General features: G+C 35.2%; 1 protein-coding gene across 1 annotated transcript in view; it reads left to right on the forward strand.

The window, feature by feature from the left end:
- LOC117322221 (aspartate aminotransferase-like) overlaps positions 1-25290 on the forward strand; it is a 31579-nt gene that overhangs the window by 657 nt on the left and 5632 nt on the right. The window contains 5 exon segments of the mRNA XM_033876998.1: positions 12257-12391; positions 13331-13458; positions 15077-15140; positions 17010-17049; positions 17801-17891. Of these exon segments, the coding sequence (XP_033732889.1) occupies positions 12257-12391; positions 13331-13458; positions 15077-15140; positions 17010-17049; positions 17801-17891 (458 nt within the window).

Genomic DNA, 25290 nt, shown 5'->3' on the forward strand with positions numbered 1-25290 from the left:
CGGTTCGTATATATATAACATGTATCTGTGATATTTAAAATATTGTTTTGTTATCAGAATGACGGGTCACTTTCCATACTTTCGGAGAATATAAGAGCACAAATTAAAAGTTCAGGTCACATAAAAAGTCTCATAAATATATTTTCAAATTCCGCTCACAGTGAGTAGATAAAGGACGCATGCTTGAATTGGCTTCGGCTTGTAATCTAGTCAATATAAAGATGTATTCTAGTCAGTATAAAGATGTAGTCTAGTCAGTATAAAGATGTAGTCTAGTCAGTATAAAGATATAGTCTAGTCAGTATAAAGATGTAGTCTAGTCAGTATAAAGATGTAGTCTAGTCAGATATAGTCTAGTCAGTATAAAGATGTAGCTAGTCAGTATAAAGATGTAGTCTAGTCAGTATAAAGATGTAGTCTAGTCAGTATAAAGATGTAGTCTAGTCAGTATAAAGATGTAGTCTAGTCAGTGTAAAGATGTAGTCTAGTCAGTATAAAGATATAGTCTAGTCAGTATAAAGATGTAGTCTAGTCAATATAAAGATGTAGTCTATATAAAGATGTAGTCTAGTCAATATAAAGATGTAGTCTAGTCAGTATAAAGATCTAGTCTAGTCAGTATAAAGATGTAGCTAGTCAGTATAAAGATGTAGCTAGTCAGTATAAAGATGTAGTCTAGTCAGTATAAAGATGTAGTCTAGTCAGTATAATGATGTAGCTAGTCAGTATAAAGATGTAGTCTAGTCAGTATAAAGATGTAGTCTAGTCAATATAAAGATGTAGTCTAGTCAGTATAAAGATGTAGTCTAGTCAGTATAAAGATGGTATTCTAGTCAGTATAAAGATGTAGTCTAGTCAGTATAAAGATGTAGTCTAGTCTGTATAAAGATGTAGTCTAGTCAGTATAAAGATGTAGTCTAGTCAGTATAAAGATGTAGTCTAGTCAGATGTAGTCTAGTCAATATAAAGATGTAGTCTAGTCAGTATAAAGATGTAGTCTACTCAGTATACAGATGTAGTCTAGTCAGTATAAAGATGTAGTCTAGTCAGTATAAAGATGTAGTCTAGTCAGTATACAGATGTAGTCTAGTCAGTATAAAGATGTAGTCTAGTCAGTATAAAGATGTAGTCTAGTCAGATGTAGTCTAGTCAGTATAAAGATGTAGTCTAGTCAGTATAAAGATGTAGTCTAGTCAGTATAAAGATGTAGTCTAGTCAGTATAAAGATGTAGTCTAGTCAGTATAAAGATGTAGTCTAGTCAGTATAAAGATGTAGTCTAGTCAGTATAAAGATGTAGTCTAGTCAGTATAAAGATGTAGTCTAGTCAGTATAAGATGTAGTCTAGTCAGTATAAAGATGTAGTCTAGTCAGTATAAGATGTAGTCTAGTCAGTATAAAGATGTAGTCTAGTCAGTATAAAGATGTAGTCTAGTCAGTATAAAGATGTAGTCTAGTCAGTATAAAGATGTAGTCTAGTCAGTATAAAGATGTAGTCTAGTCAGTATAAAATGTAGTCTAGTCAGTATAAGATGTAGTCTAGTCAGTATAAAGATGTAGTCTAGTCAGTATAAAGATGTAGTCTAGTCAATATAAAATGTAGTCTAGTCAGTATAAAGATGTAGTCTAGTCAGTATAAAGATGTAGTCTAGTCAGTATAAAGATGTAGTCTAGTCAGTATAAAGATGTAGTCTAGTCAGTATAAAGATGTAGTCTAGTCAGTATAAAGATGTAGTCTAGTCAGTATAAAGATGTAGTCTAGTCAGTATAAAGATGTAGTCTAGTCAGTATAAAGATGTAGTCTAGTCAGTATAAAGATGTAGTCTAGTCAGTATAAAGATGTAGTCTAGTCAGTATAAAGATGTAGTCTAGTCAGTATAAAGATAGTCTAGTCAGTATAAAGATGTAGTCTAGTCAGTATAAAGATGTAGTCTAGTCAGTATAAAGATGTAGTCTAGTCAGTATAAAGATGTAGTCTAGTCAGTATAAAGATGTAGTCTAGTCAGTATAAAGATGTAGTCTAGTCAGTATAAAGATAGTCTAGTCAGTATAAAGATGTAGTCTAGTCAGTATAAAGATGTAGTCTAGTCAATATAAGATGTAGTCTAGTCAGTATAAAGATGTAGTCTAGTCAGTATAAAGATGTAGTCTAGTCAGTATAAAGATGTAGTCTAGTCAGTATAAAGATGTAGTCTAGTCAGTATAAAGATGTAGTCTAGTCAGTATAAAGATGTAGTCTAGTCAGTATAAAGATGTAGTCTAGTCAGTATAAAGATGTAGTCTAGTCAGTATAAAGATGTAGTCTAGTCAGTATAAAGATGTAGTCTAGTCAGAATAAAGATGTAGTCTAGTCAGTATAAAGATGTAGTCTAGTCAGTATAAAGATGTAGTCTAGTCAGAATAAAGATGTAGTCTAGTCAGTATAAAGATGTAGTCTAGTCAATATAAAGATGTAGTCTAGTCAATATAAAGATGTAGTCTAGTCAACATACAGATGTAGTCTAGTCAATATAAAGATGTAGTCTAGTCAGTATAAAGATGTAGTCTAGTCAGTATAAAGATGTAGTCTAGTCAATATAAAGATGTAGTCTAGTCAATATACAGATTTGTCTAGTCAATATAAAGATGTAGTCTAGTCAGTATAAAGATGTAGTCTAGTCAGTATAAAAATGTAGTCTAGTCAGATGTAGTCTAGTCAGTATAAAGATGTAGTCTAGTCAGTATAAAGATGTAGTCTAGTCAATATAAAGATGTAGTCTAGTCAGATGTAGTCTAGTCAGTATACAGATGTAGTCTAGTCAGTGTAAAGATGTAGTCTAGTCAGTATAAAGATGTAGTCTAGTCAGTATAAAAATGTAGTCTAGTCAGATGTAGTCTAGTCAGTATAAAGATGATTTGTATCAAGGAGGACAAACAATATAATGCTGTGAATTATTCTTATAAATAACATATTTTCATTAGTGTTTTAATATAAGCTGTGTTCATGAGTTTATTAAACTTAATAATATTTGGTATTGATTAATAATATTTGTCTTTATATAACATTCTATGAGCAGACAATGTTGTACATTCAAGTAAATGAAATTCGTCACCAATGTGTTGACCATTACAATATGGGCATTTTCTTTCAATATACTCTATCTGGCGCCATCTGCCAGTTTCAACAATGAATTTTTATGATTAGTTGTACGAAATTTACAACAAATGACTCTATCTTAATTATCAGTAAGACATCTAAATAATTATCAAAATGACAGTTATCTTCCAGGCACATGTTATCACGCTACTCGCACCCACGTGACTCCAATCGGCTATCTTCGTGTAGCATACAGTAGTTTATGAAGAAAAAATCATTCTAGATTTTGTACGTACATTATATACAACATTTTATTCATATAGATCGCATCAATGCGTAAAAATTTTCACATACAAATAATTTGGCAAAAGGGGCAATCCAACCCTCTTAAAACACAGCCATGCTGCTCTTAACGAGTATACAAAATGCCCCAAAATAATTATAGGGTATACATGTACATGACTTGGGTTTATGCGAACTATTCTTATATCTATGCTACATGTACATCAATTACCGTTCTATACATGTGTTATGTTATAATACCAAATCTGTACCAGTCTAACCACAAAACCATGGAACGTTCGGCTGTTATGTCTTCCATGGATGTCCTTGTATATCGACGATATGCGTCGGACGACCGTGATCTTTTATGTGAACATGCGTGACAGTCGTCGCTGCTCCAATACGAATCGAATGTCCATTATACAGACTGGAGTCGAGATTTACACAATCTAAGGTTATTAAGGTCTATAAACATCAATCGCGATAAAACTAGTCCTGTATTGCTCACAAACAAGGGATCAAAAGGATTTGTTTGCACGCACATTTCCTGGGCCATGTACTTACAACAGATAGTGTAAGGACACACAGAGTGGTTAGTTGGGAACAGTCTAATAACTACGCCCTGTCTAAAGGTGTCTATAATTACACCCTGTCTAAAGGGGTCTATAACTACGCCATGTCTAAAGGGGTCTATAACTACACCCTGTCTAAAGGGGTCTATAACTACACCATGTCTAAAGGGGTCTATAACTACACCCTGCCTAAAAGGGTCTATAACTACACCCTGTCTAAAGGGGTCTATAACTACGCCCTGTCTAAATGGGTCTATAACTACGCCCTGTCTAAAGGGGTCTATAACTACGCCCTGTCTAAAGGGGTCTATAACTACGCCCTGTCTAAAGAGGTCTATAACTACGCCCTGTCTAAAGGGGTCTATAACTACGCCCTGTCTAAAGGGGTCTGTCTTTGATCTTAGAGTTAGTAACTTGCGATCCTCGACGATCACCAAGTCTTTAATACACATGTTAAAAGATGCATCACATAGGCCAGACACAGTAAATTCTCCGCAACGTAAAAATCCGAAAAATGGTACGGTGCACACAGACTCTAACATGAGGTCTAAATAGTGGTCTTGCGGAGATGACCACATATTTTCTCGAGAATGGAGAAAGTAATGTGCAATCTTGGTTTGGAACTCTTAACCTGCGACCTCTTGACACCGTTTAGAATAGCATGAAGCCGAGGCATATCCTGTACATATGGATATACAATGTTCTTCTCTAAACTCGTGAACCTGATACCACAAAGAGAAAGTTTAATGTTAGTAAGTAAAGGATATGTTGCTGCTGAAGCAATAGGCGACGAACTGAATCAGGAAATCCTCACAGTTAATCGCAGTAAAAAGACGGTGGCAATTAGGCCCGAAAATAATAGGAACTGAAAGTAATTGTCGAAACCTGTTTGATAAGACCTTCTGGTGCTCGGTGCTATGGTTGCTGACCACAATTCTTTTATCGCTGGATCAATTCTTATAGAACGCCTCTCGGTACTCTGCATGGGAACCGAGCTGCGTGGGGTGTCAGACGAAGTCAGTTGAAGTTGTATGATGCCTGCACAAAGGGTGAGACTACGAACAAAAGAGGCATGGTATGAGAGGATTTGGGCCTGCCTTTCTGAGATATGCCTACTGTAGCTATATTGTCACACATAAACACTATCCGTTGACCTACCCACAGGTGCCACCAAATCATAGCAGCTACGGGTACAACTCCTTAAAGGCTATAGATAGATCGCTGTTCTCCGCGTATGGGTTATGTAGGTCTACTGGCCATGGTTCTGTGAACCATTGTCCTTGATAGAAATTACCATAGCCTATGGTGCCTGATGCATCAGTGAAGAGGCGTATGTCATCAGATGTAATTACTATGACATTGTAAAACACGGATACATCGTTCCAGTTAGACAGGAAACACATCCATAGTGTGATATCTTCCCGACAATTGTTGTTTAACTTCACGTGGTGGTGTAGTTCCTTGACTGCAGTTGATAAAATAAGAAGTTGTGATACGAACGCCCTTCCCTGTAGTACCACGCGACTCGCGAAAGTCTAATGACCTAGGAGCTACAGAAGCTCTCTCTTATTACACGAATGTCTTGACTGAAAGGATTTCAAGAGCTCTATAATCCTAGTCAGTTTATCAATAGGTAATCTAGCCTTTATCCTGTCAGAATCAAGCACAATCCCCAGGTATTCAATCAATGTGGCAGGTCCACAAGTTTTTGTGTTTGGCCATAGGAATCCCTAGTCGTTGGAAAATCAGGTGTATAAGGGCCATGTTCCTATCACCACAGTTGTCCGGAAACTCAAATGTGATGAAATCGTCTTAAGACGCAGTATGTGTTTGATATTATATTGATGTTGTGCTATCAAACACACTGCTACAGAAAGATTGTCAAACATTTTCGGACTTGACCTACAACCGAAGGCCAGTTTGTTGTAATAATAAAATTTGTTCCTCAATTTAATACAAAACATGTGTCATTGCGAAGGTAGAATGAAAATTATCTTGAATGCATCATAGTGGTTCCCTTCCCCAGTTCCAAGATTTTGTTGATAGCGTCATCTATGCTGACATATGTGAGGGAGCATGATTCCTTGTCGATTAATTCGTTCACACTAGAATCAAGTTCATATTGATGAGGTGCTGACAGATCAACAATGAGGCGCGGTTTCCCTGGATATTTACCGAAATATATCCCTATGGGACTTATGTAACATTCGAATGGTAAAGTATCATAGGGTCCTTGTCAAAACCCTTTATCCACTTCACTCGGAATCAGCTTACCTGCTACATCTGATTGTGTCACCATCCACTGACTGGAGGTTCTTGCATTCTTTGAAGGAATGCTTGTCCGAAAAAACAGATTGTCAAAAACCGTTAATAGACTGCCACATAATGCTGGGACCCGAGTCACTGTTTGCTTTCCCTATTATTCCCTGAGTTTCTGCACGTGTCAGCTGCGTGGCTGGTAGACTTGCGTGATAGAAAAATACAATGGTCTCCCCGCAGACATTTCCCAGTATTTAAATTGTTATAGACTTCTCTTCTGTTGATCTTAATCTTTTGTCGACAGTGCCCGTCGCTGGCTTTCTGATTGGAGTTGTTCTTGCTCCCAAACTGCAAGCTCCTTTTAAATTTCTGCTGAAAGCTGTATTGTGTGACGTTAGATTGCACATTGCCAGGTGTTTACACTAGTGTTGCCTACTATCATAGCTAACAGGCCATTTTCCCTAATGGACCAATCCACTTTCGCAATTCTGTTTCTTAGCGCTGCTGCAGCTCACGGCGGGAATTGGCAGTGGTAGTCAAAAATATGCTGCCATAGATGTTGTATAAATGGAGATCAAATGGAGATTTATTTGTTTGGTGCCATTTGTTTGTCTTTCGGAAATTGTATAGTATAGATGCAGTAACTGCTCGGAGAAGTTTTCATCTTCCTCAACGACCATCGATCACCTAGTTGGAAATTTTCTGAACACATAAAATGTACAAGGGCAAGACAACAACAACAAAGTTCTTCCTTATCTGAAGAACTTAAACGCAGAGTTAAAAAAGTATGAGTTTGTATCGTTTCAAAAGCTGGTAGCTGCAGGAAAATTTCCGCTTGACAACATAGCGATTTTGCTTTTTATAGACGTAAAGTTGATCTCCCAAGAATGCCTACATGAACCACGAAGTATTCATAAGAAGTCAACTTCTTCTGGAAAACCTGTTCGAGACTATTTCATGAACACCTTTTAAAGTTTATGGGAGGTCCGATATCATGTGACCAGATTATACGAGAGGATGCGACGCCTGAGCCCAGTTGTTCAAAAGGTGATTAGGCTATTCACAGTTTAACACCCATATTAAAATCCTGATAAAGTAGTTTCTGGTAAAACTTGTTTGGCAAAATTGTCTGAAACTATAGCAGCCATCAGTCTCTTCATACCCGTCTATTTTGAAGAATACACACACATATGATTTGAAGTAAAGGAGAAATGAAATTTTCACTAATCAAGCGATTAAGCTAATCACTTTTGAACAACTGGGCCCTGGTCTCTGTTTTCCCAAACATTCTAATGTTAATTCCGTTGTTACGGACAGAAATTTGTCGAGGAAAGGAGTCCATGAATCCTGCATGGGATGATACATACTATAGCATATAATGATCAGTTCTAAAGAAGACATAAGCTCGTGGAGCTATAATGACCTACCTACGTTCGAAGACAAAAAGACACGGTTTTCTAAGAAATTGAAACTATCCGTAGTTTTAAAGTGCGACTTACCAAGCTGATTTCGTATGGCCATTCCTATGTCAGAAACTGTAGTGAATCAGGTATTCGCTCCTTGTTTTTATTAACTATCGATTTTAAGATTTCGTGGTACGATAAATAACAAAAATGTAAATATCCGTTTATAAATATTAAAAGCCATGATTAATCATTATGAACCTTCGAAACCTTAAATTATACAACAACGGGTATGTGTTGTGTTGTGCACATACATTATCATGTATGATGCACAAAGTAAATGTATTGCATTTTTTTCAGTGAAATATAGAAATTTATCAAACTAATAAAACTGAAATTTATATATTTTTAGATTTTGCAGCGAAAATATAAGTTTTTCGTTTTTGACCAATCAGAGCGAACCTTTGTATTCACCTCGTTGAAGCTTGCGATTTTTCAAATCGAAGCGAATATAGATAAATTGGCTATTTCGCTATTTCTGAAAAGTTTTGACAAAATACTCGCTTGACGATAGAATGCACAGATTCTCCGATAACAGCAGAAAACGCTTAAATTGCATTAATCAGTCCTTTCAAAATGGCGCCGTCAAGTTGACATGTAGTAACTTCAAAAGAGATGACGTCATGAATTATGTTGCTGATTCTCGCACCTTTTTACACTATAATTTGTTCGATGTTTTTAATTTAGTTTTTATGTTGTAATACTTGTGAAATAAATGTAATATTAAACGGGGAAACCATTCAATATCCTCTTTATACAGACTGTTGGTCAACAGTGAGAGATTTCCCCATTTGAAATTATTGATACACATCTTCATGTTAATGTTTCAGGGAAATCCAGTTGTCATTGTTCGTAAGGTGATACACTTTTAGTTTAAATCAATTTTATTGCATAATGACAAATGGATTGGACAAAAGTTATGCAACTTACCAACGTCCTTTCCGTAACAAATGTGTATATACAATGTTTCACGTGACATAATTATTAAACTTTTTTTTAAACAAAAGGTTGGAAAATGTAAAGCAGCGAAATAGATTGTGAACACCAAGTATGATATAATGTTTATCGTTTATACATGCAAGAGGTTTCAGTGGCCCTGACGGCGCAAGTAAAACACTACTGTTCATACACTCCGATCCTTCTACTTTCTAAGAGCTCGTCACATCCTGTGCTTAGAAGCTTTCTCCAGTCTGACGTTGTCCATCTTTGATCACTCCATGGAATACCTAATTACTTAACCTTACTTCGCCGGCAGGACCACTGAAACACGATGCAGTCTATATATGTAATTTCATGATAAAGTAATATGATTTAAATGATACTTTAGGATACTTATGATATACTTATGGTGTTCGAAAAAGAGGTTTAGATTTATTAAAAAAAAATAATTGAAAAGGGAGAAAACAGTAAGGAGAAAAAAGAAAGGAAGAAACATAAGAATAGCACTAACAACCCGGCTTTTGATACAAATGGTAGATATCTTATTAGTAGAAACAAGCAAGTAGATACTATATGTTGAATCTTTTGGAATCTAGAATAAACGTTTGTACAGACCTACAGATAAGAATATTATGGTTAGTGTCTAGATTTGGGTCCCCAGACAAAAGATGTTCTACGGTGATTCTGTTATACCAGTTCAAGGAATCAATCATTTTGTTACGGGACTGTTCATGGTTTTTACAGTGTAGGAAGAAGTGGGAAGAATTTTCGCAATAGTGTCCACAGTCACAGATAGCGTTTTCTGAAAGATGGGCTTTATGAAGGTCGTGCTTTAAAGGACTACAGCGATTACGTAATTGACAATGTAAAATATTGGCTTTTCTTGAACCATATTCAAGGAATTGTTGAATTTGTGGTGGATTAGTATCTTGGTGAGTTAGAAAGGTCTTAAATTGTCTGATGGATTGCGATGATTTTGCTTCAGTTGGTAGGTTGTTCCAAGAATTAGTTGTGTTTGGGATAAAAGATGATTTTGTAATTTGCAGTCTATAGTAAGGATTTTGATAGTCATCTCTGTTTCTTAGGTTGTAGTTAGTATAGTTAGACACTGTGTGTGGGAGTAGGGACTTTAGGAAAGAAGGAGAGTTATCATTACGAATATTATAAAACATACACAATTTTCTATTTTTCCGTCTATCAGCTAATGACTGCCACCCTAGTTCACTATATATAAACTCTTTCTTAGTAAAGATAGGTAAACCGGTTATGATTCGACCAGCTTCGAACTGCATATTCTCAAGTTTGTTAGTTAAAGTGGCGTTACAGTTGTCCCATACTTCAGAGGCATACTCAAAAAGTGGTCTAATAAAAACAAGGTATATTTTTTCTAAATTTTTCCTTTTTAAAATGTATTTTAATTTTCGTAAAGTTGCTATGTATTTTATGGTTCTGTTTATATTGTCTTCGATATGGGTATTCCATGTACCGCCACTGTTAAGGACTACACCTAGATGTTTGTGACTGGTTACAATAGGGATCGGCGTGTTATCGAAAAGAAATTTAGGGTTAGAAGGAATTGCGGTATTAGAAATCATGATTATTTCCGTTTTAGTGGGATTGAAAGTCATTAACCATTTTTTCGACCAGAGATTCATTTGTTCCATGTCAAAGTTTATTACCTGTTCAACATCGAGTAAATTTTTGGAAGAGTGTGTTAGTGCGGTGTCGTCGGCAAATAGTCTTGTAACAGAAAGTAGTGTGTTGGAGATATCATTAATATAAACCAGGAAGAGAAGTGGCCCTAATACTGATCCCTGAGGAACTCCAGCTTTTATGGATAATTGTGAAGAAATAGAATTTTGCAGTACAACTGATTGACGCCTGTTTGTTAAGTAATTTTTTATCCAATCCAGAAGTTTGTCTTTTATCCCATATTTTTCTAGTTTTATTAAGAGACCCTTATGCCAAACTCTGTCGAAAGCTTTAGAAAAGTCACAAAAAACAATAGCAGTATATTCATGATTCTCCAGGGCAAGAAGTATGTTGTGATATAATTCGATTAGTTGGTGAGTAGTAGAGTGGTTAGGTAGGAAGCCAGACTGTAAGTTATAGATAAGTTCATTACTAAAAAGATAGTTGTAGATGTGCTTGTGGACAATGCGTTCAAATAGTTTTCCAAGACAGCTAAGAAGTGAGATGGGTCTATAGTTATTAGCAAGTTCAGGTTCACCTTTTTTGAAAATGGGAGTGACATAGGCAAGCTTCCATGATTCGGGAAATACAGAAGTACGAAGAGATTCGTTGAATATAAGAGTAAGCGGCGCAACTATTTCCGGGGTAAGTATTTTTAACATCTTATGGCTAATACCGTCGGGACCAGCGGCTTTGTTAGTATCTAGAGTATTGATAGTATCAGACACTTCTTGTTCAGTTATAATTATTTCGGAAAGGGATGTGTCAGTCTGGGTTTCAAAGTAGGGTGTATCATCATCGGGGTTGTCCAGGTTAGAAACAGATTGAAAAAAGTTGTTAAGAATATTTGATTTTTCAAAGTTGTCTGAAGTAAGGCAGTTAGTTGTTGGATTTAGCAAAGGAGGAAGATCAGAGATTGTATTACCTTTCAGCAGCATGCGCATTAGTTTCCAATAAGTTCTAGGGTTAGCTGACTTATCATTTATTTGTCCATCAATATTCTCGTAGAAAAGAGCCTTAGCGTGTTTGAGCATGTTACTTACTTTGTTTCTTGCACGTTTGAATTTAATTTCAGATTGTGGTGACTTAACTCTTATAAAGTGTTTCCTTAGTCTGTTTCTACGCTTTATTGCCTTTCGTAGATCTCCGTTCATCCATGGCTTGTCATTTTTATTCACAGTAATAGTTTTTTTTAGGAATATGCTTTTCCAAAATTCTAGTAAGGGTATTAGTAAAGATATCAGTTTTTTCACTTACATTTTCAACATTGGAAAAAAGGTTATTCCAGTTTACGTGAGCAACTTCAGTTTTAAGGTTCAGAATATCTGCTCTGTTAAAAAGCCAAATTTTTCGCTTAAAATAATTTTGTTTGAGCAAAGGGGATGATATAGAGACAAGAACTGCTCTATGATCACTTATGGTTTCTAAAACAGGTATAACCATGGATAGATCGGTTCTGATAGAGTCACTAGTGAAAAATGGGTCGATTAGGGATTGACTTGTATTAGTTACCCGTGTTGGGCTGGTGACAATGTTAGTTAGATTATATAGTTGGGTAAGTATGCTAAGATCGTTGTTATTACCTAGTAGTAGATCAGTGTTAGTATCGCCTGTCAGTAGAACATGTGGAGTGTAATTAAAAGCTAGATCAAGGGAGTGTTTAAGTCTTGTCCAGATGCCTGAATTTGAATGTTGCCAGGGGGGTTTGTAAAGTACACAAAGGAGATATTTATTATTGTCAATTTGAAATTCAATCCACATTATTTCATCATTTTGGGCTTCAAGGTCAAATCTGCGTTTGGGTAGCACTTCATTAGTTGTGTAGATACACTTAATATATATTAGATGAAAAAAGTACCAAAATATTTTACAATGATGTCGTTTTAAACCGGTGTCAACATTCGTAATCGATGGATTTTTCAAACTTGATTTAGATCATGGTGCACTAATATTTTTTCTTGTTTTTTTTCTGAAGGATTATATGAACTGCGTGACGGTATTAGCAAATTCCATGTGAAGTATGATGGCATTGACGTTGATCCCGACAACATAATTGTTGGCCCTGGGAGCAAGGAGCTGATATTTCTTCTCCTTCAGATATTTAATGGAGGTAGGTATTTGTACGTAAATCCGTTGGCCAATATCTGCCGAAAAATAATAATGATAAAATGAGCAGGATGCTAATCATATCAACAATGTACCCACCAAGTCCATATTTGTTTACGACATTTCAACCCAGTGAAAATACATTGCAGAATTCATTACATATTTTCTGTGTTAATATAAAATAATTAGCTAAGAGGTCTAGCAATAACATTATTCATTGGCAAGCAGTTATAGTAAAGTTTGAGATTGATGGGTAAGTAGAAGCTCGCGTAGTTAGTTATGTTGAAAATTTATCTATGGGGGATATGACTTGGTTCTAATTGTGTCCACTAGCGGACAACTGTGAACCGGTTGGTCATTATCAGGTACTGAGGAGTTTCACTCATATCCATATCTCCCAGATTTTATCGATTTCCGATCATATTAATAAAAAAAAACAAACAAAACAAAACATAAACATGTTGTTTGCAATGAATTCCCCCAATGGTACCTCTACGAATGGTGACATCAAAGACAGCACGTAACCAATCACTGCGTTTAAAGTAGGCTAGCCAATCAAAATAGACAAGACTATTTATATCCAATTATAATACGACCTTCCTGGGATGGTAGCAATGATCCCTGTTTGATTTGTTAAGTCTGTAGAATTACATACAAATTATATAACCGTTAAGAGAAGGGATGAAACATGACAAAGCATTTTGTTTGCATGGTCATCACTTTTTCACTCCATACTTGAGGGAAAGGATGATATTGGTAAAGTAACACATCGGTAGCCTGTTGTGCCAAAACCATAATATATTCCTCATTTCCTGCTATCTCATCCACTTTCAGCAGTCTTGAGCAGGAATCTGTGATGGAGTTTTTTTTTATCTTGGCGAATTGCACTTCTTCTTACATTGTTACGTATAGTAGATGTAATAATAACGTTCCTCGCTTTCAGATGTGATTGTAATTTCGCCATCGTGGACGACCTATAAACCGCAGACAAAGCTGGCCCATCACAAAGCCTATGTAATTGAGACCAACATAGAAAATGACTGGAAAATCACACCAGCGCTTGTTCATCAGGTACGACACAATATTGGCCAATTAGGTACAACACAATATCAACCAATCAGGTACAACACAATATCAACCAATCAGGTACAACACAATATCAACCAATCAGGTACAACACAACACTGACCAATCAGAATACAATAAACGGTCAACGATATACACTAACCTACTCGTGTAAATCAAATTTTCTAGGGGTCAGTTTTGGTTCTCTCAACCTACACGTGTCAATCAAATTATCCGGTGTCAGTATTGGTCCTGTCAACCAACACGTGAAAATCTAATTTCCTAGGGGTCATTTTTGTTCTCTCAACCTACACATGTAAATCAAATTTTCTAGGGGTTAGTTTTTGTTCTCTCAACCTACACGTGTCAATCAAATTATCCAGTGTCAGTATTGGTCCTGTCAACCTACACGTGTAAATTAAATTTTCCATGGTCAGTCTTCGCTCTAATCAGATGTGAACTTCATGTTTAATTTCCATGTTTCACCAGAAATTACGGTTGAACCAGAGAAATGAAAGTGACCCATGTTTGATTAACTACCTGAACCTGACATCCAATAAGCGAATCGCTATTACATAATGTGTGCATTTCAACATAAACAATAATCATCCCCTCGTCACGAGACGGGAACCACACGGTAGCCTCGCACAACCTACTTTATTAATTATCCGATTGTCCTGAAACTTTATACATTTATGTTTCAACCACATGGAGTCAAAACTGAGGTCACCATTACTATAAAAAGATTTTCGATATTCCCATTCTACCGACTTAAGTCATTAACTTACTCACGGGCATTTATGACAATGTCCAATTCAATTGATCAGCAACCATCAACATATACAATGTGTACTATCATCACTCAGTATATCAAATGGCCTCGAATGATACCCTTTGATTTATTGATTTATTCACCGGTGAAAAATTCTATATTAAGTATTAAGTGTTTCCTGAGCAGAAATAGAAACCATATATGGATTGAATAGATTTTTTAAATTTTCATTGCGGCTATGAATACCAGTAGCTAGCTACATATCCCGTGGCGCGCGGTAGCGCGCCTCGGAGGATATGTAGCTAGCTACTGGTATTCATAGCCACAATGAAAAATTTAAAAAAATCTATTCAATTCATATATTTACATAACCTTGATTCAAAAAATTTATATCGAGAAAACGAGAAATTTTATTAAAAAGAAAAATTTGTCATGTATACGACGAAACGCCAAATTATTAGAACAGCCGGGAGATCCCGCCTATGCACCACGCCATTGTTTTAATGTCGTTCCGCATTTTTCGGTCTTTTTTGTTTAATTTTGTATAAAACAAAAAAGAAAGAAGTATTAAAGTAAAAATAATATTAAATACAATCATTCAATATTTTTAACACTTATCTCGTACCTACGTTATCGATCCAAAGGAAGCTACTCTTCCTGTCTTACTGTCGATGTCGTATTAATATGACCCGATTAATCAGGTGATTTGCAGAGACAATGTTTTCATACGGTTTTCATAGTGTATTCATGGTCATATGTTTGTTGTTTTCACTTGGTATGTTCATATCAGCAAACCACATTAGGAATGTAAATATAGTTATATAAAGACAATATGTTTCATTTGTTTACCAGTTGATGAAAAATAACACGTTGAAGAAGAACCGACTGTTGATCTTCAATAACCCAGACAATCCAAGTGAGTGCACTCTTATACCGCGACTTCCCATTTATCGATGTGGTCGAAAGTTCATCTGATGCATTCAAGATTCTTTGCTGGCAACGGATTATTAAAAAATATGTGGTTATTTCAAACATTCAAAGACCACCCTCTTATACTGGCATTTTTGACGGTGTTTTCGTCAGAGTTACGTTGTTTCATCCGAAAATTTAAGCTTAGACGGAATATTGAGATGGAATAATGTCAAAAACACGTTCATCTAAACACAATTCACCTTTTTACTAGTACATCAACATTTTTGGTTGAAAAAGGGCAAATGTTATTACAATGTAATGGTATTTCTGTGTGGATTATTATTACAATTTTACGTGATTGTCCTGGCGGAAACACCATCAAAATTTCCAGTATACGAGGAAGGTCTTTGATTGTTTGAAACAACGACATGTTCTGTAAATAATTCTTCGTCAGTCAAAGAATCTCGGATGCATCAAATGTGCTTTCTACCATATCGATAAATGGGAAGTCGTCAGATAGGAGTAAAACGTCAGACAGACTTACAAAGAAGCGAGATATGCATCCGCCATTTTTTTTCTTCTTTATATATATATATATATTTCTACCACAATACCCTGTGTTATTCAACTCTCAGACCATCAGTTAATCATTACAGCTGTTGATTAACAATCTGTTTATACCACACGTGGTATAAACTCTGTACGCATTTCGATTGGCTAACACGGTGAACTTTGACCCAAGCTGCAATTGTTATTGACGTCATCAATAATCTAATGACGTCACATCACCGGGTCCCGGACGCCACCGGTACACTTTATTTGCATACGCGAAATTATACTTGGCCACGTTTCCCTTTGATTCAAGCCGATATTATTGTGGTAGAAACAGGTCACACGACTCGAAATTGTTGGATATGGAATTTATTTCACACTCGTAAGTTATTTTTTAAAAGTTGCAAAAAACACTCGCTAAAGCTCGTGTCTTTTGTAACTTATAAAAAATAACTTACTTGTGTGAAATAAATTCAATATCCAACAACCACTCGTTGTGTAACCTCTATTTCTACCACAATAGCCTGTGTTATTCAACTCTCAGACCATCAGTTAATCATTACAGCTGTTGATTAACAATCTGTTTATACCACACGTGGTATAAACTCTGTACGCATTATGATTGGCTAACACGGTGAACTTTGACCCAAGCTGCAATTGTTATTGACGTCATCAATAATCTAATGACGTCACATCACCGGGCCCCGGACGTCACCGGTACACTTTATTTGCATACGCGAAATTATACTTGGCCACGTTTCCCTTTGATTCAAGCCGATATTATTGTGGTAGAAACAGGTCACACGACTCGAAATTGTTGGATATGGAATTTATTTCCCACTCGTAAGTTATTTTTTAAAAGTTGCAAAAATTTGTTTTATAGCCTTAAAAATGGGAAAAAAATCGACTCGTGCCTATGGCGCTCGCATTATCACTAAATCACTGGAGCCCCCTCCCTTTCGAAAATCCTGGATCCGCGCCTGGTAATAGTATAAAGACATTCTCAAAGTGTTTAAAATAAGAAAATCAAATACGATAAGAAATGTTTACATGGTTATTTACAAAGTGTTAATGGTTATGCCTGTATATGTTTACTTCGCTTAACAAGTGTCAACTCTTCAATTAAATTCTACATTAGTCTTCTACATTAGACTACTATCGAAAACTATCTATATGTTTCATATGTCAAACATTATCTTGATAACACAAGGGGCGGGGCAAGGGTGGTTGTCAGTTACAAAATACAAACGTTTTTGCCTCAAAAGTACAAATCCATGTTCTGTTTGTGTATTTGTGTGTTATCATGAGAGTCTATTTTCAGCTGGAACCGGTTATAATCAGACAGAACTGAAAGCACTCAGGTAACCTTGAAACTGTTTTCATGTCATAAACAATTATAGGATTATCACAGAAACTGAGAAAAATAAAATCAAGGACATTTAAGTATACAATATTGATTATTTACATTTTTAAACAGTTTCAAACTAAAAAGGGCTGGGTATTAAATTTCTGTCATGCATCAGATTTCATTTTATGCTGTGTATATTTCGGAAGTAGTGAACAGACACAGAAAACGTTACGTCAGCATGTATCTGACAGAAAGTACCCGATCAGTATTTTAATCGTTATTTTTGTTTACAAGTCTACTATTACAAGAGTTCACCACTAGAAAAGTATAATCCATTGTCGATAATATTTCTAATACGCATGGCTCATGTTGAAAACGAAGTCTTCTTGCATTTATATTCCATAAAAACTATTAATTTTGTTATGATTGGTTTACTATCTATTAATGGCCAATACTTTTTATTTCAATAAAAGCATAAATTTTACTTGTATGGCAAATTATTGTTAGACATTGAGGGAATTGGCAGATCGATAAGTCGGACCAATAAAAGATGTTTAATTACTTGGTGGAGTCTTGCTTGGGAAGAAATCATAGTAGAGATGTATCGAACATGGTAGATTTAGAAACGAAACCTCAATATAATAGCATTATTCAGTTGAATCTTGAAATACATTTTACTTGCGGATCCTTAAAGGGACTTTACATTCAGTGTTAGAAACATTTTAGTTTTTTTTTAATTCCATTATTAATGATTTTGTTTACAGTGAGGTTTTCCGTGAATACAACATTCTGGTGTTGAGTGATGAGATCTATGGCCGTTTGCATTATGACCAGGCACATGTTTCTATGACAAAGGTTAGTTTAAGGTCACATTAAATCCTTAGTCCTTATCTTGAATATGCTCGTACATTTTTTAACTTTCATAGATGAGGACTATAAATGTGTTTGGTATCAACATCATGTACTTACAAATATATAGTGGTTTCCCTTTAATATAACATATATCATTTCTTGAGTATGACAGAATATTGATATTTTTACAAGTGAGAAGCACCAATGAAAAACCATTCAATTTTTTTTATTGCATTTTATGATAAAAAAATTAAAATCATCGAAAAATTAATAACGTAAAAGAATGCGGGAATCAGTAACATAATTAATGACGTCATCTCTTTGTGACGTTACTCCACGTTTTGAAAGGACTGATTAACGCAATTTAGCGCGTGGTGTTCTGTCATTGGAGAATCTGTGCTTAAAAAGCTAACGTCAAGTGAGCATTTTGTCAACAACCAGCCGAATATTTCAGAAATACAGCGAAATAACCCATTTTTCTAACTTCGCTTCGACTGGAAAAAGTTTCGATGAAGTGAATACAAAGGTTCCCTCTATTTGGTCAAAAACGAAAAACTTATATTTTGACTGCAAAACTTATATTTTGACTGCAAAATCTTATATTTTTACTGTCAAATCTTATATTTTCACTGCTCATCGCTGCAGTGAATATATAAGTTTTATTAGTTTGATAAATTTCTTAATTTCACCGGAGAAAATGCAATAAACAGTTGTTTTATTTTTTTATTATGTTACAGCATAGTTAAATGCAGTTTCCATTTGCGTCATATTCATTTCACGGTTCTTGCAGCAGCATGATACGATTCTCAAAAAACTGATATCATGTTCACAGCTAAAGAACAGGTTTTGAAAAACTGCGTTTGACACCTGAAGAAATATTATTCAAAACACGGATTCTAAATAACTTTTAGAATTATTAGGGCGAAACTTTACTACTACGTGTATTTATTTATGAACTGTTTAGAATTTCATTCTTAATACAATGTACATAGAAGTTAGTCATAAGTCTCAGGTGACCGTTAAGGCCCATGGGCCTCTTTAAAGATTGGAGTAATATTTGCGAATTTCCATTCATCTGGGTAGTAAGAGGAATGTAAGGATTTGTTGAACAATTGACATTGTGGACGAGACAGTTCATTTACACCTTCAATCAGTAATTTTGTACTTATCATATCTGGACCCGAAGACTGATATCCCGTATGATATACACGTCTCTGTACACTTATTGCATCTATAAAATGTACAAATAATTTCAAAGATTTATCAGTGCTGAGTTAATATATATATGATGCTACACAAATACGGAAAAGTATGATTTAATGTATATCGCCTAATTTTGAATTGTCCATTCTCTACACAATTTATATTCTTTGTTCTACACTGCTATCATGTATCAATTGTTATTCATGTTTGTACTGATGAGCTGTAAAGCTCAAGGTTAATAAACAAATTGATTTGAAGATCGATATTCTATGATACTCGTGAAATATATATATTATATTTAACGGGAAACCATTCAATATCCTCTGTTTATTTGGTCGGACTTTAAAGTGATAAAATGTGCTGCACACAGATATAATCATACGGAATGATTGTTAGAAATAGATTTTTTGTATGTATTAAAGTCGGCGATTAGAAAATAAAAAGTACTTAACACAAGTCATTTATATATCTTCACAGTAATACGTCGGATATAGGAGGCTATGTTAGACTTTATATATCTTCACAGTAATACGTCGGATATAGGAGGCTATGTTAGTTTCATTAACAAATGGCAACTGAAATTTCAACTTCATTATTCAGTTGGAATAGTTTATGCATTTTTTTCTGATAGTTTATACACGTATTTGCCTTTTGATATAGCTTCTAACCCAAGTTTATTCAGTAAGTAATATCCACATGATAGAATTTTTTTTACATGCAATCGGGGTTATTTTGGAATTCAATGCGTCCTCCAGTCGTTTTATATCTGCATAAAGTTGTAATTATAAGAATAATCATTGCTGTTTATAGAATACATTTGTATCTTCGTTACAATAAAAATCAACATGTAATATGAATTCCATTTAATTGTTCAGTTGATAACATTTTTTTAAATTCTAATTGCTGTATTTCAATAGATAATCAATATGTATCATTCACTTAACATGACCTAAGCTAAACTCCAGCAACCAGTTACATAAGACAGACTAAACACTGTATATACTGGCTGTAAATGGACCCCTGGGGTGTATTTCCGAAAGAAAGAGGGCGAGAACAGGTTAGATGCTGTGACACACCTGATGTTAGTCGGTGAGGTTGGTGGGGAGTGGGGAAGGGGGGGGGGGGGGGGGGGGGGGGGGGGGCGGACAGAGTCTCCCAAATCGGCCACCAACGGCTCATTCCCCGAACACCAACGCCGGTGAAGACGAAGGAAGGTGTTTCTGTAGGAAGTTCTTAGAATTTCAGTTAGTCTGTTTCAATATTGAATACTAACTCAGGTAAAAGATAGGGTCAACTCAGGAATATGAATCAGATCATTTTTTTCTAAATTCAAAAGTACTATCCTATAGATTATTTTACTATTATATGAATAAATATATATATATATAAAATGATTATTTTTTTAAATTGTCAAACCATTAAGCAGAGACTTGTATATACGTCTCTGCATTAAGTTATGCACTATAGAAAAAAATAAATAAAAAAATAAAATTGTTTTCAAAAATCAAAGCACTAATTACATGTATATATGTTACTATTATTAATGACAATATCACAGTTAATCATAAATATGAGTGTAAGCTTAATTTACTCATAAATCGTATAATTACCGTACAACACACATCTGGCGTTCGAGCGAAGGAATGACCCTTTAACAACTAATGATTTTCTGAGAACTGCAATTCTGTAACAGAATATAACTCTCTATCAACACGCCTTGTACCCCTTCTCTCATGGATTACCGACGATTAAATGCTTGAGAAAGATATATATATATATACGATAATTGGTAGTCGAATTATATAACAGTGGTTCACAACAGTTATATTATTGATAGTTTACGTAAAGGTACATATACATGTAGGTAATTATTGAATCCGTAATTATAGCTCCGTTAAAAATTATACAATTTAGTCCATCGTGACTAATTATGATTAATACTAAAAACTTATTAAACTCGCAATAATTAAAGTGTATGTGGTTTTTTGTTTTGTTTTTTTTTGTTTTTTTGTTTTTTTTTTAATTGTATAATTATCGTGAAGTGATTGAGATCCTTGTGATTTTACTTTTCCAGTCGTGTGTCGCAAGCCATGTCTTCTCTTAAAACAGGAATTCAAAAATACATGTATATATATATATATTCAATTCGAGTTGGTTAGTATACCGCTAAACAATTACCAGGTGTGAAATTACGTCCACAAGCTCGTCACATATGTCACTGCACCACAGGTATCTGTGATTTCTGGTGTTCTAATCGTCACGCGCCGATAATTGCTTGTGAGTTGACGCATTAAAAATGTCCCGAAGATATGCTTTTCAATTATTTTATTCCGTATGCAAATAGCATATAGGATCACAATATACATACACATGACAACAATTTACATTTGCGCAAGACGGCGGAGAACACAGCCAATGTAACACCAAGTATTATACATTTCAATAAAGCATGTGTTAATATTTTTTTGCCATCACAAAAAGTGTATATCATACAATTACAATATTACAATTGCAATTTTAAACTACACGAATTTTTAAGACATAAAAAGACAATCACATACTTGAAATTATATTCCTAGACATATTTTCTCTAGAAGGTTCTGATAAAGAAAAAACTATTGTGCAATTACTAATTAATTTACTATTAATCAAACATATAAATACTTATTAACTAAGTAACAGTGACTTCCTTTTGGCCGTCGCCTGAATTAAATATTTTCCAAAATTTCTTAAAGTTTTTACATTGGTACTACAGAACAATTCAGTCATTTTGAAAACAGATGGACGGCGATAAAAATATGGTTTTAAATACTTCACTCTTAAATCCAAATACTTTGGACATAACAAAATAAAATGGACTTCATCCTCAACTTCATGATTATCACACAAAGTACACAGCCTTTGGTGTCTAGGGATACCATTGTATCTACCAATTTCAATATTCAACGAATGAGCATTTAATCTGTATTTGGATATTATTCGTTTTATTTTGAAAGTTAATGGTTTACTGAGATAGTCCTGTATGATAAACGTATCAACGATGTGTTTATATATGGTGCACTTAGAAGAGCTTTCTAAACTAGCTCTCGTTTCTTGGATAAAAATATCTTGTATCTTTTACAGGCTGTACGTAAATTTAGCTTGAATTTTGTATAGAATTGTGTTTATACTATAAGGAATTAATATTTTGTTAAAATCAAACACATTTTTTTTAATTAATTGAGTTTCGTTTTTCCTTCAAGCAAAACAAATTCGTATCGCAAAGGTTTGCCTATAGAATAATTAACCTTGTTGGCTCATTCATATATCCACGATGTTGACAATTTACTCTATGAATCATGTCTGGGAGTTACTAATCTTTCATGAACAAGTTTTATCAGTTTCGGACAATTATCCGAAAATCAAATAGCGGTATCTTCAAGGCGATTTGCAACGTTTTGCCGTTTTGGCTTTTAAGAATTCAAATTCTTAAGCATTTATTTCATATCATAGCTGAAAAGGTATAGCAGGTTTTGGCAGTAAAACGTTATACACTATGATTACTGAGGAGTACTGACGTTATATCAGTATTATCTATATAGTTAAAAGTATCAATAAAAGATGTAGAAAAGACATGCAGCTCATTACTTATACATATGTACCAGTATACAGCGAACAGTTTAATTAAAACATGCTGTCTACATAGATATTAGATAGTATAATAACCAAGACTATAATGTTTACTTAGGTTACTGCACAGGAATCAGACGTTCTGTGAATTGTGCATAAGAAATATGTGTTCCAGCTGTTTAAGTAAAAATAGTAAATGTATAGACGTAAGAACGTCCGACTCCTGATTTAAAACGATGATCCCGCCAGTTTTGTAAGAGGTTGAATAATTCCCGATTGGATTCCTGTGGTTACTGCTAAAGAAGGTAAATTTCAGGAAATTTACCTTTGTGCCAAAAAAAAAATCAAGACCTTTGTAGACTCATTTAAAGAAAAGTATTTCAATATAAAAATGGCAAAAAAAAAAAAAAATTAAAACACGTGTATGTTAACATAAACATGTTGGCAAATTGTTGTCAGATTACATGGAGCAATGTGAAAGTAAATGTTCCTGATTGATGTTTCGACAGCGTGTAAAAATAGATACTTATTATAATTCTGGTACATTTTATTCATTTCACGAATTCACTGAAATTTATCAAAATGTCTAAAGGTTCCAACATTTTTATAGTACCTTACTAAATGATAAATCCGATTTGTTGATTGGAAGATTATTTTTAACGGTCACATTTGGGTCGAAACATGCCAAAAAGCACCATACTTCTTTGTATGGTGGTAAGTAAGGACGAGAGGCAGACTGTATCAACTGGAAACTATATCCTGTCGTTGGTTTCAAAGCAGCTTACACTCATATTTAACATATAAATTGTTTTAAGTTGTTACTCAATTACATCGACAATGAGCCTAACCTTATTTGGTCATAACTTCACCCCTCCAGCTGGTCATGGTTATTTGATCACGCGCGCGTGCAAAAAAGTTAAGCAATCTTAATCTAATGATACCACCTCACGGTAGGAAGCAGTGGAGGGATGCCGCAAATTAATGTTAGAGGGCTGCTTATTAAAACAGGCATTCTGAGTGTATTACATGTCCCCTACCCACTAAAAATAGGACATGTATGTGATATGAAAACATACTTTTTAGCTCACCTGGACCGAAGGTCCGGTGAGCTTATGCCATGGTGCGGCGTCCGTCGTCCGTCAGTCAACATTTGCTTCAAATCGCTACTAGTCAAAAAGTTCTTATTGGATTTTGACCAAATTTGGCCAGAAACATCCTTGGCGGAATGGGATCAGATTTTGCATAAATGGTGACTCTGACCCCCAAGGGGCCTGAGGGACGGGGCCCAATAGGGAAATTGAGGCAATTCCTTTTAATAGCTACTAGTCATAAAGTTATGAATGGATTTGAACTCAATTTAGTCAGAACCATCCTTTGGGGAAGGGGAACAGATTTAACATAAATGGTGACTCTGACCCCCAAGGGGCCAAAGGGGCTGGGACTAATGGGGAAATAGAGGTAATTCCTTCAAATCGCTACTAGTCATGAAGTTATGAATGGATTTGAACCCAATTTGGTCAGAAACATTCTTGGGGAAGGGGAACAGTTTTTGCATAAATGGTGACTCTGACCCCCAAGGGACAAAAGGGGCGGGGCCTAATGGGGAAATAGAGGTAATTCCTTTAAATCGCTACTAGCAATAAAATCATGAAAGGATTTGAACCCAATTTGGTCAGAAACATCATTGGGGGAAGGGGAACAGATTTTACATAAATGGTGACTCTGACCCCCGAGGGGCCAAAGGGGCGGGGCCTAATGGGGAAATAGAGGTAATTTCTTCAAATCGCTACTAGTCATAAAGTTATGAATGGATTTGAACCCAATTTAGTAAGAAACATCCTTTGGGGAAGGGGAACAGATTTTGCATAAATGGTGACGCTGACCCCCAAGGGGCCAAAGGGGCGGGGCCTAATGGAGAAATAGAGGTAATTCCTTCAAATCGCTACTAGTCATAAAGTTATGAATAGATTTGAACCCAATTTGGTCAGAAACATTCTTGTGTGAAGGGAACCAGATTTTGCATAAATGATGACTCTGACCCCAAGGGGCCAAAGGGCCCATAGGGGAAATAGAGGTAATTCCTTTAAATCGCTACTAGTCATAGAGTTATAAATGCATGTTGTAAACTCAGAGAGTCTGGACTTCATTATTTCTTTAAAGCAGTTGGGATCCCCACACTATTTAACAAATATTGCATGGCACTGAGGGCAATATGGGAGTTTATGGACTGGTCAGTCACCCAAATATATGTATATGGACCGAAGCGAAGCTGAGGTCCATATACATATATTTGGGTGACTGACCAGTCCATAAACTCCCATATTGCCCGAAGTGACATGCAATATTTGTTATATTATACCGAATATGACCAACATGACATGGAAAAAATAAACAACAAGTTGTTCTTAATCATTAAACATTTAATTTGAAACAAACAAAACGATGCAAAAATACAGGGTGTTCCTTACTCACTCACTTACTTACTCAGGTGTTCACTGCGTATTTAGTTGCTTGTTTGGTATTGATGGAGTCCTTCGCATCGGTTATCGAAACAAGTTCGGTTTCGTCCAAGGACGCAAATCTATCACTG

The sequence above is a fragment of the Pecten maximus genome, chromosome 2, assembly GCF_902652985.1.
Source record: "Pecten maximus chromosome 2, xPecMax1.1, whole genome shotgun sequence".
NCBI lineage: Eukaryota > Metazoa > Mollusca > Bivalvia > Pectinida > Pectinidae > Pecten > Pecten maximus.